The sequence below is a fragment of the Rhinolophus sinicus genome, chromosome 15 (genome assembly GCF_057876585.1).
Source record: "Rhinolophus sinicus isolate RSI-liver-muscle chromosome 15, RSI-T2T, whole genome shotgun sequence".
NCBI classification, from domain to species: Eukaryota; Metazoa; Chordata; class Mammalia; order Chiroptera; family Rhinolophidae; genus Rhinolophus; species Rhinolophus sinicus.
The window spans coordinates 115,849,439-115,864,154 of record NC_142515.1 but is presented as its reverse complement, the minus strand read 5'-3'; the positions used below and the strand labels follow the sequence as shown (position 1 = coordinate 115,864,154).

Here is a 14,716-nt window from a genome sequence, read left to right as displayed (position 1 = left end):
TGAAGCAGAGGATTCAACCAGCAATGCAGAAGATAAGGTAGCAGAAACACCCAACCAGAACAGCAAAAAAAAAAAAAAAGAATTCAAAAAATTGAAGCGAGTTTAAGGGGCCTCTGGGACAATATCAAGCGTACCAACATTCTCATTATAGGGGTACCAGAGTGAAAAGAGAGAGAGCAAGGAACTGAAAACTTATTTGAAGAAATAATGACAGAAAACGTCCCCAACCTGGTGAAGGAAATAGACATACAAGACCAGGAAGTGCAGAGAGTCCCAAACAAGACAGACCCAAAGAGGCCAACACCAAGACACATCATAATTAAAACACCAAAGGTTGAAGACAGAGAATCTTAAAAGCAGCAAGAGAAAAGCAGTCACCTATAAGGGAGCCCCCATAAAACTGGCAGCTGATTTCTCAACAGAAACTTTGCGGGCAAGAAGGGAGTGGCAGGAAATATTCCAAGTGATGAAAAGCAACAACATCTAACCAAGATTACTCTACCAGCAAAGCTATCATTTAGAATTGAAGGACAGACAAGGAGCTTCCGAGACAAGAAAAAGCTGAAGGAGTTCATCACCACCAAACCAGTATTACAAGGAATCTTAGAGGGACTTCTTTAAGATGAGAGGGGGGTTAAGGATGGGTGAAAGGGGAAGGGATTAATGAGTACAAATTGGTTGTTACACAGTCGTCATGGGGATGTAGGGTATAGCGTAAGGAATATAGTCAATAATATTGTAACAACTGGATATGGTGCCAAATAGGTACTAGATCTACCAGGGTGATAAATGGGAATGGGGTTGGGGGCAGGGTGAAAAAGGTGAAGGTATTAAGAAATCCAAATTGGTAGTTAAGGGCCGGCCTGGTGGGTCAGGCGGTTAGAGCTCCATGCTCCTAACTCTGAAGGCTGCCAGTTCGATTTCCACATGGGCCAGTGGGCTCTCCACCACAAGGTTGCCAGTTCGATTCCTCGAGTCCCGCAAGGGATGGTGGGCAGTGCCCCCTGCAACTAAGATTGAACATGGCACCTTCAGCTGAGCTGCCACTGAGCTCCCGGGTGGCTCAGTTGGTTGGAGCGTGTCCTCTCAACCACAAGGTTGCCGGTTCGACTCCCGCAAGGAATGGTGGTCAGCGCCCCCTGCAATCAGCAACGGCAACTGGACCTGGAGCTGAGCTGCACCCTCCACAACTAAGACTGAAAGGACAACAACTTGAGGCTGAACGGCACCCTCCACAACTAAGATTGAAAGGACAACGACTTGACTTGGAAAAAAGTCCTGGAAGTACACACTGTTCCCCAATAAAGTCCTGTTCCCTTTCCCCAATAAAAATCTTTAAAAAACAAAAAAAAAGACTGGAGGCTTTAGCTGGAAATGATTTAAAAAAAAAAAAAAAATTGGTAGTTAATGCAGTATGGGGATTCGAATCAACAATGTTGTAAAAATCATGTAAGGTGCCAGATGGGCACAGGACTTATCAGGGGGATCACTTCATAGACTGTGTAGATGCCTGGCAATGCGTTCTACACCTGAAAGCTGAAGTAGAGTAATATTGAATGTCAACTATTATTAAATATATAGGTATTTATAGTCACGGGATGTGGAGTACAACATAGGGAAGATGGTCAATGGTATTATAACAGCTGTGTAAGATGTCAGAGAGGTAGTAGCTTGCGGGGTGGGTTATCACTTAATGAGGGGTTTACATATCTAACTATTAAGTTGCTTTGTACACCTGAAACTAAAAAAATAAATTAAAATTAAAAATAAATAAAAATCTTGCCCTGTCCACAAATCTCCATACACATACAAACAGAGCATCCTGAAATTCATCACCACTGTTATTTTAGGTCTTTTATGCTACAATCTATGCCATTATAACAAAAATAAAAACACCATGACTCTGTCCTTAGGCAACATCCAGTGCACAATACACAGCTCTGTCTTCTAATTAAATGCCGTGTAAAGTGTATACCTAAGAGCTAGAGCTAGATGGGGGTCGGGGGAGAAGGTGAAGGGATTAGAAAGCACAAATTGGTAGTCACAAAACAGTCACAGGGATGTGAAATGCAGTATGGGGAATGTAATCAATGTTGTAGACTACGTAGGGTATCAGATGGGTACTGGACTCATTGGGGGGAATCACTTCATCGACTATATAAATGCCTAATACAACCCTGTACAACTAAAATAAAATAATACTGAATGTCAACTATAATACACAAACACACACACACACAGGGTGCCAAAAAATATATACACATTTTAAGAAAGGCAAAAACTGTATTAAGATTACGCTGATGGTAAGCACTTTGAGCACCTCTTGTAATTGCAGAAGTCAAACGTGATTTGTATTCATCTTTTGTTATTGGTACATATTGAGTATTACAATTTTAATAGTTTTTTCCTTTCTTAAAATGTGTATACATATTTTTGGCACCCTCTGTATATATACCGTTTCCCCGAAAATAAGACCTAGCCACTAAGTTCTAAAGTGTCTTTTGGAGCAAAAATTAATATAAGACCCGGTCTTATATTAATTTTTGCTCCAAAAGACACATTAGAGCTGACGGTCTGGCTACGTCTTATTTTCAGGGTAACACGGTAGTCACAAGGTGAAAATCACAGCATAGGCAATATAGTCAATGGTACTATTAATAGCTTTGTATGATATCAGAGGGGTAGTAAGATTTTGGGTGTTATCTCTTTGTGAGAGGAGTAAATGTCTAACATTGTATTGTTTTATACACCTGAAACTAATAAAAAAAAATGTATACCTAAGAAATGTTTATAAAGAAACAGGGTAACTCACTGTAACTTCTTCATATACTATATTAATCTTAAATATTAAAAAAATGTTAGATTACTGCATACCTGTGGATTTTCCAAACGTTTTAAATATTCTTCAAATGACCCTTCTACAAACTGAAAAAAGAAAAAAAGAAAGTCTATTAAGAATACATCAAAACAATAATTAACCTCTTCACCGTGAATTACCAAGTTCTTACACAAACCTTGCATACATTAGAAATGGTAAAAAATATATATACATATATAATCTAATTATGAAAATACAAATGACTAAGTGAAGATCATAAACATAGAAAAGAATTTACAGAAGGAAGCACTGTCAGAAAAGGCTTCCTGGACAGAATCTGGATGGGCAAAGGGACAACGTGGCATATGAAGGCAGTGACAGCACCGTATTGGGAAGACAGGAGTGACCTGGCTGGAAGGAACACTTCCCTCTTCGTAGGGAGAGAGGAACTCAACTGGACACCTGTTTATAGAGGGCTTTGAGCCCAGGCAGGACTTTCAGAAGAGGGAGAAGGCATTTCAAGGTCACCACAGGTGATATTATGAACTGAAAAATTACATAAAAAAACAGTACTTTAAGATTAATTTAATGGCCAATGGGTAGGAAGAGAATTAAATAAAGACAGATAACATTAGCTAAGAAATTAGTTTACTAATACAGATATGAACATTCATTGTATCTTGGGTCAGTTATACTAAAAACAGAGGTAAGAATAATGCTAAAAATATTTTGAAGAACCAACAAAAATTTTCTAATACAGCTTAATCATTGTTACTTTAACAAAAATAAAATTGAGTTTATTCAAGCTATGTGATAATATTTTTTGTTTTTCTAAGAGCGATTGCACTAATTTAATTCAGAAAGCTCTAAAAGACATGTCTGAAACACCAAATTGAATTTTATTTAAATTACACTCCCAGTCAATTTAGCAAAGTAATACACTTAAAAACATTAAAGTACACTCCCAGTCTATAAAAATCTTTTAAGTGTCCATGGATTTACGTCTTTTTTTGTTTCTCTTTTTTTAATATTCAGATTCTTTTATACATAGTATACTGTCAAATTTCCAAAAACTATCTTAAGTTTCAACACATACTTATAATAAAATGGCTACATATTTTAAATATCCCACCAATCAGAGGCTAGATCTGTACTAAGTGATTATTAACAGACTTAAAAAAACCCCAAGGAACCATTTAAAGTTGGAAGAGACCTAAGCAGTGTTCTGACACAAGCCTGCATCCAATATGAGATTCTCCTTTCTAATCAGAAAGTATCCATTTAGGCCATAACTGAACGTTCTTGGTCACAGGGTACACCCCCTCTTCCCATGACAGCCTTTTCCAATCTGGCCAATAGAAACTAAAGGTGCTTATTACTATAAGGAAAGTGAAACTTACCTCCTTGAAACTTTCAACCTCTGATTATACCTCACAAGACTGTAAAGGCTAAATACACACAAAGCATTTAAAACAATGCCAAGCACATAGTAGGTGCTCAACCAATGCTAACAATTTCCATTACTATCAACAACAGGTTTTTACCTTCTGGGGCCAATAGTGACTAACTCACTTGTAATTTGTTCAAATACTTAAAGACCACTCCACTTATGCCCCTCATCTCCACTACAACCTAAAACTCTCTATCGAGCTTCCACATTACCACTTTTCTCTTTATAAGACAAGTTTTCATATCTCCTGATCAGGCAGGTAACTCTCCTCTCTGGAATATATTACTGTCCATCTTGTAAGATGGCATCCAGAAAAATGTCACCAATAACAATTATTTTGCTTGAATATAGGAACACCGACCCAAGAGCACATCCAAACTGAGAACTATTTACCTACTAAGTCTTAGAACTGAGTTATTTACAAAGTGTAAACGTTCTTTTGGCAGTCAACAGAGGAAAATACCATTGAAAGTTGTCAGATGACATAATCCTAGTCATAAACCCAATACCTAGTAAATTCTATAAGGCTTTCAATGTAAAATGAAAATAGGTCACTCATCTTTTTTCACAGCCTTCTATACATACTACTAAAAAATTACAATAAGGTGCTAAGTAAAATTCTATTAACTATTAATCATTATTTACATAATTAGTGTTCTGATGTGATTCACAATTATGAACCCTAAAAATTAAAAACCTAGTAATGCCTGCTGATAAAACGCTCGGTTATTAGCTATACTCAGCATTTTTTATTTTAAGTCTGAAATATTTTAAATTCATAGGGGTTACAATCACAGAAAACTCTATTAACCACAACATCCAATTCCCTGACCATGTTAGACAAAGCTCACTCTTCATATGCAAGGATCCTGCCCAAGTCACCCTTCTATCCTCTACAACTCAGTGTCTTATCTGTCATAGAAGCGTTCTAAATGTCTGAATAAATGAATACCACAAAACAGCCAAAAAAAAAAAAAAAAAAAAAAAACACACACAACATAACTGGATGCAAATTCAATAAAGCAGTTCTTTTTTATAGGGTGATTTTCATAACCTGCATTAAGATTCAGCCTGTGAAATTCCCACTAGGCCACTTCTAAAGGCTGAACAAGTCAAGACACCATTGCATGCTAAAATTCCAAATTACCGCTTCAAATTTCTCTCTGTTTTCCCGAAGATAGTGAATACAGGCCATTCTGACTTCAACATGGCGAGACTGAGAGTGCAATACCTAAAAAGAAAAAGCAACACATCATTAAGCATTTTGTTAAGATTTAAGTTGCAACCTAGTTCTATCTTTCACACCAAAATAACCTCACAACCAACACACATTAGTCTCCCTCCATTTCCCTATCTAATTTCTAGATCTTTATTCATTCCCACCTCTTCCTCTAACCACAAAGATGGCATGACATATAAAAACAGTAGTACTTTTTAAGCCAGATGATATGAAAAGACAAATTTCCAAAGAAGACATACAGGTGGCCAACAGACATATGAAAAGATGCTCAACATCACTAATCATCAGGGAAATGCAAGTCAAAACCACAATAAGATAATCATCTTACACCAGTCAGAATAGCTATTTTCAAAAAGTCAACATAAGGTGTTGGCGAGGATGTGAAGAAAAGAGAACCTTTTGTGCACTTTTGGTGGGACTGCAAATTGGTGCAGCCATTGTGGCAAACAGTATGGAGGTATGGAGATTTCTCAAAAAACTAAAAACAGAACTTATGACCCAGCAATTTCACTTCTGGATGTTTATTTAAAGAAAACAAAAACACTAATTCGAAAAAATATATGCACCTCTGTGTTCACTGCATAATTATTTACAAAAGCCAAGATATGGAAGCCACCTAGGTGTCCATCAAGAGACGAATGGATAAAGATGTGTGTGCCTGTGTACGCACGCATGTATATGTGTACACACATGCACGCACATAATGGAATATTATGCAACAATAAAATATAATGAAATCTTGCCATTTGCAATAACATGGATGGACCTAAAGAGTATTATGCTAAGGGAAATTAGTCATACAAAAACAAATACCATATGGTCTCACATGTGGAATCTAAAAAAACAAAACAAAACAAAAACAGATGCAGGGAGACCAAAGGGATGGTTGCCAGAGGGGTGGGGGATGAAGGGATGGATGAAAACATTGAAGGGGCATATAGTCAATAATACTGTCAGAAGTTTACATGGTGACGGATAATTACTAGAATTAGAGGAGTGATCACATTGTAAGGTACAAAAATGTTGAATCACTATACTGAACCCCTAAAACTAATATAACATTGTATACCAACTATACTTTAAAAAAAAAAAGCTACAATGCCAACTGAGTGATTCTTCCTTATAGTCAGGGTGAGCAGAGAATTAAGTTAAAGGGAGGTTCCAGTTGCACATTTTATAGGTCTCTGGATAAGTAACAGCCAAGACTCATTTATATAGTCACAGAATCAGAGGCACAAATGTCTGGACAGCTAGTAACCCTGTTTCCCCGAAAATAAGACCTAGATGGACAATAAGCTCTAATGCGACTTTTGGAGCAAAAATTAATATTAAGACCCAGTATTATATATTATATTATACCCAGTCTTATAGTAAAATAAGACCGGGTCTTAATATTAATTTTTGCTCCAAAAGACACGTTAGAGCTGATTGTCCGGCTAGGTCTTATTTTCGGGAAACAAAGTATGTCCCTTTACACTGAGATACACTGAAGATGCACTATTTCTAGTGAGGTTGGCAATGAGTTTGTGTTCAGTGTACTAGCTGGTTTTCAGCTTAACTGAGTGTACCTACATTGATGTCCTAAGAAATATTTAAAAACACTCTTATACCCTGTAACCTTCCAGCACCAGAAGGCTTGTCCATATGAAAAAACAACCATTACACAATTTGTCAATTCAACAAATGATAACAACACTTCTTTCACAGAAGCTATATTGGACACTACTGTGAATCAAGGAATTACTAGTTTGAGTAAACCATAGTGTCATCTGATATGGCTTTCCTGCAGTTAGCAAAGTGAAGCTAGTCTTAAAAGTGATTTACCTAGCAACAGGTGGCAGACATAAATGAATTAAAGCTTATTTTCTGTCAAAAACAACGGTAGGCATATCTCCTGTTTTTTCTCCTTTTAACAAAGATTTTATTAGCACATGAAATCTGAACCTGTTACTCAGAAGCAAAACTCCCAGCAACTTCCATCAAGTATTGGGTGCTGGTGCTTTACAAAACCAAGCACTGCAAGAGAAGCAAGGTTACATACACGACAAGTGTTTAAAAAGTATTAATATTGTGCAAGTTCAAGGACACTCAGGAAAAATTCAAATGGTATTACAAATATCTCTGCAAATTATTATACCCGTGAAAATAAGCTAGAAAAAGGCGGCTTTCCAATATTTACTTGGGAAACGATAGTGATAAACACCGAGGAAGGCTCAGATACACTGCTTTAGCAAGTCCTCAAAGAGTGCCCTATTTTTAGCTCCATAGCCACAAAGCTGATTCAGGTCAGGCCTCCTGCAGGCCCAAGTCCAGTAGTGTAAAAAGGGAAGGTCCTATCTAAATCAGGTAATTTGGAGAGGTACGACTTACTCCTAATTCAAGTCTCTGCCCCACTCCCCCCAGACACCATTCAGATTATTTACTGTGACTCCTTCTTAGTAATGTTCAATTATTTTGATATTTTTGGAGAAAATATTGGCAAAAAATTAAATCCTTTGTACATATTTTTTAAGAGCAGCCTGAGGTTGTTGCTAAGTCACCCACCCACCACACACACAATTTGTTATTGGCCATGAAGGCTACATGGTTAGTGCATGTCTACTGAAATTTCCCCAAAAGTCATGGTATTAAAGTTTTCTAAGCTCAGTATACTAAAAATCAGTCACATAAGTGGAGGAGATAGTCCCTTATGCCTAACTTATTTTATTGCATCTTATTGTAATGAGGTTTAGCTGATGTTACCAATGAGTTTTCAGTATAACTAGTTCTCGCCCCTTTCTACCTAAAAATAGAGATCCCACACTACAATAAGTTCACCAATTATCTATGGCATGGAATACTGGAAATCAGACACTCTTTTCTGCTTCAATATAAACTAGGATCTGGATAATCCAACTCCAAATAAGTGCCATATGTCCCTTATTTCTATTTGTTTCTACCTCTTCCCTTACCAAACGCTCACTAGTGCTAATACATATAAATAGAGGCTGAATTCACTTCCACCTCTTCCCTCTGCTTCTGGAGGTGCTGAGGAGTTCAGGGAGGCTGAGACAGAGGAAGTAGGACAGATGGAGATCCCCAAACTCACAAATGGGACAGACTTGTTTACCTACTAATAGTAACGACTAGGGTGGGTGGCAAGACCGAAACATCCGGAATTTCTAAAAATTAGAGAAATGTAATGAACTGAAAAAGACAAAGCTTGATTTGGGGAGCTCTAGGAAAAATGTCTGAATGACAATGCCTGCAATATAATGCAAAGGTTTGTACCAGTTAAATCAATTTGTTTCAAAAAAACAATTTCATGATACTGATGTGAAAATAAGCGCCCTTGGTAAATAAACGGCTGGCCTTTCAACGTCGAAAAAAATGAAAATAGACTGGTCTACAGATGTTAAGTAAAACACTCACAAATAGAAATTTTGAAAGCTATTTAGCATTCAAAAAAGGTGAGAAAACAAAAACATAAAAACTCCACGGAGGGGAGGGGAGGAATCTTAAACCGAAGAAAGGAAAGCAAACTGAAAGGTATGAAATACACACCAGGGAGGTAACCTGAAACTTTTATTCAACTATTTCAACAGCTATTTTTCAATATAGGATGGGTTTTGGTAACTGCATAACTTCCAACTACAGTGTTATATAACATAGAATAAGTTCTTACAAGAAAAACCAGAAATACCTTCCTAGGCAATTGTGTTACAAAGTTATTTTGACCATTAACAGGGAAAATACTCGGTCAAGAAGGGCCTAAAGAATCCTCAATTACACCCTTCCTACTACCAACATCAAAACAGACTTTTAAAAAGTAAACGATTTTCAGCGTATCTGTATTGCCTTGCAGAACATAATAAAGTGTGGGATCTACTCAAAAACTATGATTTTTAAGACATTCTGTATTTTTAAAAGGTTGGTTTTCCCAAATTGCACATTGTCCCCCTTTTGATTCAGTGGACATCGTGCGGGCTTGACTACCCCACATTCCAAAGTCCAGTCGCAGAAAAACTAACGTTCTGCGAGTCAAGTCTGGTGCACCACCTCCTCCAGTAAACATTTGGTTAACTGGTGTGAACGCTCTGCTTCTAAAACGGAGAGACGGTGAATGCGGAACAGAATGGAAAAATACCATTTCGCCAAGTCCCCACCAATCAATCAAACGTACACGCTCTCAGCAGGCCTCACAGGTTGTCCTCAACTCATTACCTCTTAACCTAGAGGGACGACACCCAGTTAATTTACGGGTTTTTAAGTTTCGATTTACAGCTTCCAGACAGGCTAGCGTCCCATTCCGGCGTTACAATGGGCGGCTGTGACGACAGCGGGGCCACGCGCAGCCCCGGACGTGGGCGGCCGGGACAGCTGCCGGCAGCCGCTTTCCCACCCGGCCCCAACGCCCCCACCCCACCCCCAACCCCATTACCTGCTCTGCCACTGCCCGGAACAGGCACGACCCGTCCTTGGCGACCAGTTTCCGATATAAGCCCAGTTTCCGCAGATAAGCGTCCATGGGCGTCGCGTCCTCGCGGGGCTCTGAGACGCCCTGGTCCCCGCCGTCGAGGGAGCCGACGGCTGCCTCCATGTTGCCGGTCTTGCTGCAGGCCAGGCGCGGCGCGGGCTAGCCCCACATGGCCGCGGTGCCGGCTCCTCAACGCCTCGGCCTAGAACGAGCGGCGGCTCGGGCTCGGGCTCCGCGGGCGGCAGGCGGTGACGGCAGCCGGAGGCAGCGGTCCGCGCTCTCCGCGCGCATGGGGGAGCACTGCCTAATGCATGGCTGTGCGCACGCGGCCTCCTCCCGAGGGACCGCGCGCCCCACGGAACCGAGTGGAAATTAAAGAAAACCCGAGAGTGAGCACTCACGTCCCGGCGGCCTTGCTGCCCCGCTCAGCACCTGGGCCGGGGGTCGTCTACCCTACAAGTTTCCTCGTGCCGACTGGGGTGAGGCGAGCAAGCCCCCGCCCCCCACACGCGCGGGGCCGGCTCAGGTGAAACGACGCCTGCGTCCCCCGCGCTCCCTACACTGGAAGCCAAGAAAGCCAAAAGAGAAAGACGCGGCCTCTCGTCTCCCCACCTCGCAGAAGGGCGCCGGAGGGGCGGGGAGCGGGTGGGGGCGCTTAGCGGAGGACAGCACCCTCGCAGCCCAGAATTTGTTTTCGCTTTCGGCCCGACAGCGGGGAGAATGCCGGGAAATGTAGTTTTGTCAGCAGCAGGAAGTCGGCTTGCGACGGGCGGGGACGCGCAGCCGGCCTGCCCGTGGAGGCGGCGCCCTGGAGGCACGCGAACTACAAGTCCCTACAGCACGGGCGCTCCCGGACGTCGCTTCGCGCTTCCCGGGCACAGCGTCCGCGAGCTGGCCGAGGGTCTCAGCGAGCTGACGCGCAGTAATCTCCGCGTGCCTCCCCGCCCGCCGGACCGCCCACTGCACCGCGGTGCCGCAGAAAGAGCTCGCGCCGTGAGTGCGCGCCCTGAGTAGTGCGCGGAGTTGCCAGGGACACGGCGGCGGCTGGGTGGGCCCTTTGTGTATTCCCAAACAGAGGGCGCACCTGTCTGCTCCCTCCCGCACCCCCACACCCCCTCTTCTCGAGGCGTTTCCATGGAGGTGGCTTTAACGGCTTAAGCAGAAAATACAGTTAATTGGCGAAGGTTGGTGGAACTGGCACAGTGTAGGACGACACAGACTGTCCATAAATCACCCCTGAACTGCTGATTCCTGCTAGAAATTCAAAGTACAGCTCACGCACTGTGGCAAGATGATGCCTTTGCCACAGACACTTTTGTTCACCCTTCCACTGTAGCTGCGCACCCCAGCACAAAAAGATGTCACTGGTCGGAAAATCTTAGAATTTTTTTTCTTAAAAAATTCATCTTTTAATTGCTTGATAACATACTGGACTTGCCATGGGTTCCAGTGCTTGAGGTTTCCAGCTCAACTTCCCACCCTCTGAAGTTGAATGTCAAGTTATGTTTAGAACCCAGCATTTCTCCAGCACGTTTTTGTGACACCAGAATTTTATTTTGTTACAATACAACAGCAGCTGGTATCCTAATTATTTAAATACATAGTTAATCATAAAATGTACTCCAGTCTCAAGGCCATGGTGGGGTTTAGGGGTGGGTCAGAAGAAGGGAAAAGTGGGGGATTACTGTAGGTTTAGACATGTAGTCAAACTCTGGAATGGGGACAAGGTAGGCCAGATGGTGAGTCCAATGCAAACTACCGAAGACTCTAGAAATTTGTTTTCAGTACTTTAAGTGCAAGCAATTAATGACGTGTATTCACTTTCCTTGGAGCATCTCAATTTGATGTCTTAATGTTTAAAGATTCTATCTCCAGTCCTGCTGTTTTTGGAGACTACAAAAGTTACTGTGACCTAAATAAATTTTCTTGTCCCAATATTAACTTTTGTACATGTAGTAGAGAAATAAACAATATGGAATCACTTTTAGAAAAATCTAGTTTCAAGTCAAACCTTTTCTCTAAAAACATTTACACTACATACACTTCTCATTCAACTCAAAAAGAATTACTGAAATTTGTCACTACTTACAACATGGCTTGTCTTTTTTTCCTTTTTCTTTTTCTTTTTTTTTAAGCATGGTTTGCCTTTCAATCTGCAGAAAAATTCAAAGAGAGTTAACACCTAAACTGTAGAGCTTAAATATTGAATTCCTAAATGAGTAGATTCTGTAGTATTCATTTTATAAGCAACAGACTTTCTGATATGCCAAAAAAAACCATGCCTTTCCTAACATTTAATATTCGTTCAATCAGAATTTCTGAAGCTAATCTCATATTCAGTATGTATTAATGGAAAGTATACTGTATATATCGTGGTAAGATTGCATTGAATATCTTAAGGATATATAAGAAATATATTTCCAGGGACTTCACATTTGAAAATTTGTCAACCGTTTTTTTTTTTTTTGTAATTGAAACATTTGTGACTATATTGCTTTCATTTTTTAAAAAGTCATTCAAGTCAAAAGTTTTGCTTTTATATGCACAATAATTTCATTTGGGGTGACTCATAGTGTTTCAAGCATACTTTCTATTTTATCCATATTTCAATCTTATTTAAATATGCTTTAATATATTTTTAACAAAGTAATATCACCATCTTCTAAAGTCCCAAAATTCTTTTAAAATACTTCGAAAAAACGAAAAAAGAAAACCTGGGGTGGCAGGTTATCTCAGTTGGTTAGAGAGCGGTGCTTTTAACAACAAGGTTGCCAGTTCGAGCCCCACATGGGCCACTGTGAGCTGTGCCCTCCACAACTAGATTGAAACAAGTACTTGACTTGGAGCTGATGGGTCCTGGAAAAACACACTTAAAATAAACAAAAGTTAAAAAACAAAGAAAAAAGAAAACCAAATACATCATTAATTCTACAATATGTTTATTTTCTATTACAAAAATTTAATTCACTGACAATAGTATAATCAAAATAAGACTGAGCATAGTCATTTAAATATCCTAGCATAGAACCTGACACTAAAGTCCACTTTCAAATTTTTTAAATGAATTTTTAAATACTAAGGAAACAGAGGCCTTTATCAGAATTCATCAAAATTCTGTGTTATCTTGTAAAAATGTGGTTTGTTATCAGAAGGAATAACACATTTCTGGTCTTTTCTACACTCGATGTCTTGACAAAATTACTTATTGTTCTCACTCCTACAGAATGAGAACAGAACAGCTTCACTCTAAACTATCTGCTTCTGGTTCCAAAATTAGAAGTAAAGCACCTGTTGTATCTGACCCTGGGCCTGTTTAAGGAAATCCTTTAGGTATTTTGATACCTAGTCCAAGACAGACCCTCTGTATGCCAAATCCCCAAATATAGCTCACTATTCAGGCAACGATAAAGGATCCTATGACCTTAAACTGGACCAAAACTTACAGAAACTCACTTTCAAAGGATCTTTACTTGTTAACATTAACTTATGAAACTTTTCAAGAAACCACATCTAAAATGAAAATCTTCACTCCGAGGAATCCATTTATGACCAGCAAAAGCGAAGAACTCTTTAAGCAGACATTTTAATCAAATAAAACCTGAAAGATACAATGCTACTGAGAACCAAATGAAATTAATCAAGTTCAACTTATACAAATGTGTCACCTTTCTTTTCTTATGCATAATCAATACCTCAAGTCTGCTTGACAAACTTTGGAGCTTAAAACAGTACTGGATGGGATTTTTTTGTTTTAAAAAATGATACTTTTCTGGAGTTTTTTCCAGTAAAAGGTTGGGTATTCTGAAACAACCGAAATACCCATTGGTAGATGGCTGGATTAAGAAACTGTGGTACATTTATACAATGGAGTAACACTTGGCCATAAAGAAGAATGAAATCTTACCATTTGCAACGATATGGATGGACCTAGAGAACGTTATGCTCAGTGAAATAACTCAGAGAAAGACAAATACCATATGATCTCACTTATATGTGAAATCTAAAGAATAAATGAATGAACTAATCAGAAACAGTCTCAGAGACATAGAGGAAAAACTGAGGGTTGCTAGATGGGGGGGATAAGGGGGAAGGTGAGGGAATTAGAAAGCACGATCGGTAATAACCACAAGATTGCCACAGGGATATGAAAGTCCGTTTGGGGAATATAATCAATAATGTAAAGATTTTATAGGGTTTCCGATGGACACTTGTCTTATTAGGGAGACCACCTCAGGGATGATGTAGATGCCTGATCACTGCGCTGCACACCTGAAGCTGAAGCTGAATAATAATGAATGTCACCTATAATTATATATATATATATATATATATATATATATATATATATATATATATATGTATATATAGTCACAAGAAGCGGAGTACAGCATAAGGAATAGAGACAGTGGAAATGTAATAGCTGTATGCGATGTCAGAGGGATAGTAGATTGGGGGAGGGGGTTATCACTCTGTGAGGGTATAAATGATAAAAGTCTAACTATTACAGTGTTTTGTACACATGAAGCTAATAAATAAATAAGTAAAATTATTTTAAAAATTGGGGAAAAAAAAGGTTGGGTATTCTGGTAGCCAGCCTCTAAGATGGCCCCCAATGATCCCTGTCTCCTAGTACTCACACTCTTGTATAATTGCCCCTACTTGTACCAACGTTGGTCTGGATGATCAATAGAGTACAGTAGAGCAAAAGTAATGGTACCTCACGTCTGTGATTAGATTATAAAAGACACTTTC

The 14,716-nt window shown here is 39.7% G+C and overlaps 1 protein-coding gene across 1 annotated transcript in view; it reads right to left on the bottom strand.

The window, feature by feature from the left end:
* Positions 1-10,671, bottom strand: part of OTUD4 (OTU deubiquitinase 4) — a 46,375-nt gene extending 35,704 nt beyond the window's left edge. Inside the window, exons 1-3 of the mRNA XM_074338473.1 lie at positions 9,929-10,671; positions 5,416-5,499; positions 2,875-2,925 (exon numbers count right to left, since the gene is read on the bottom strand). Of these exons, the coding sequence (XP_074194574.1) occupies positions 2,875-2,925; positions 5,416-5,499; positions 9,929-10,087 (294 nt within the window). The 5' untranslated portion in view covers positions 10,088-10,671. The remainder of the gene's footprint in view (positions 1-2,874; positions 2,926-5,415; positions 5,500-9,928) is intronic.
* Positions 10,672-14,716: the final 4,045 nt, after the last annotated feature.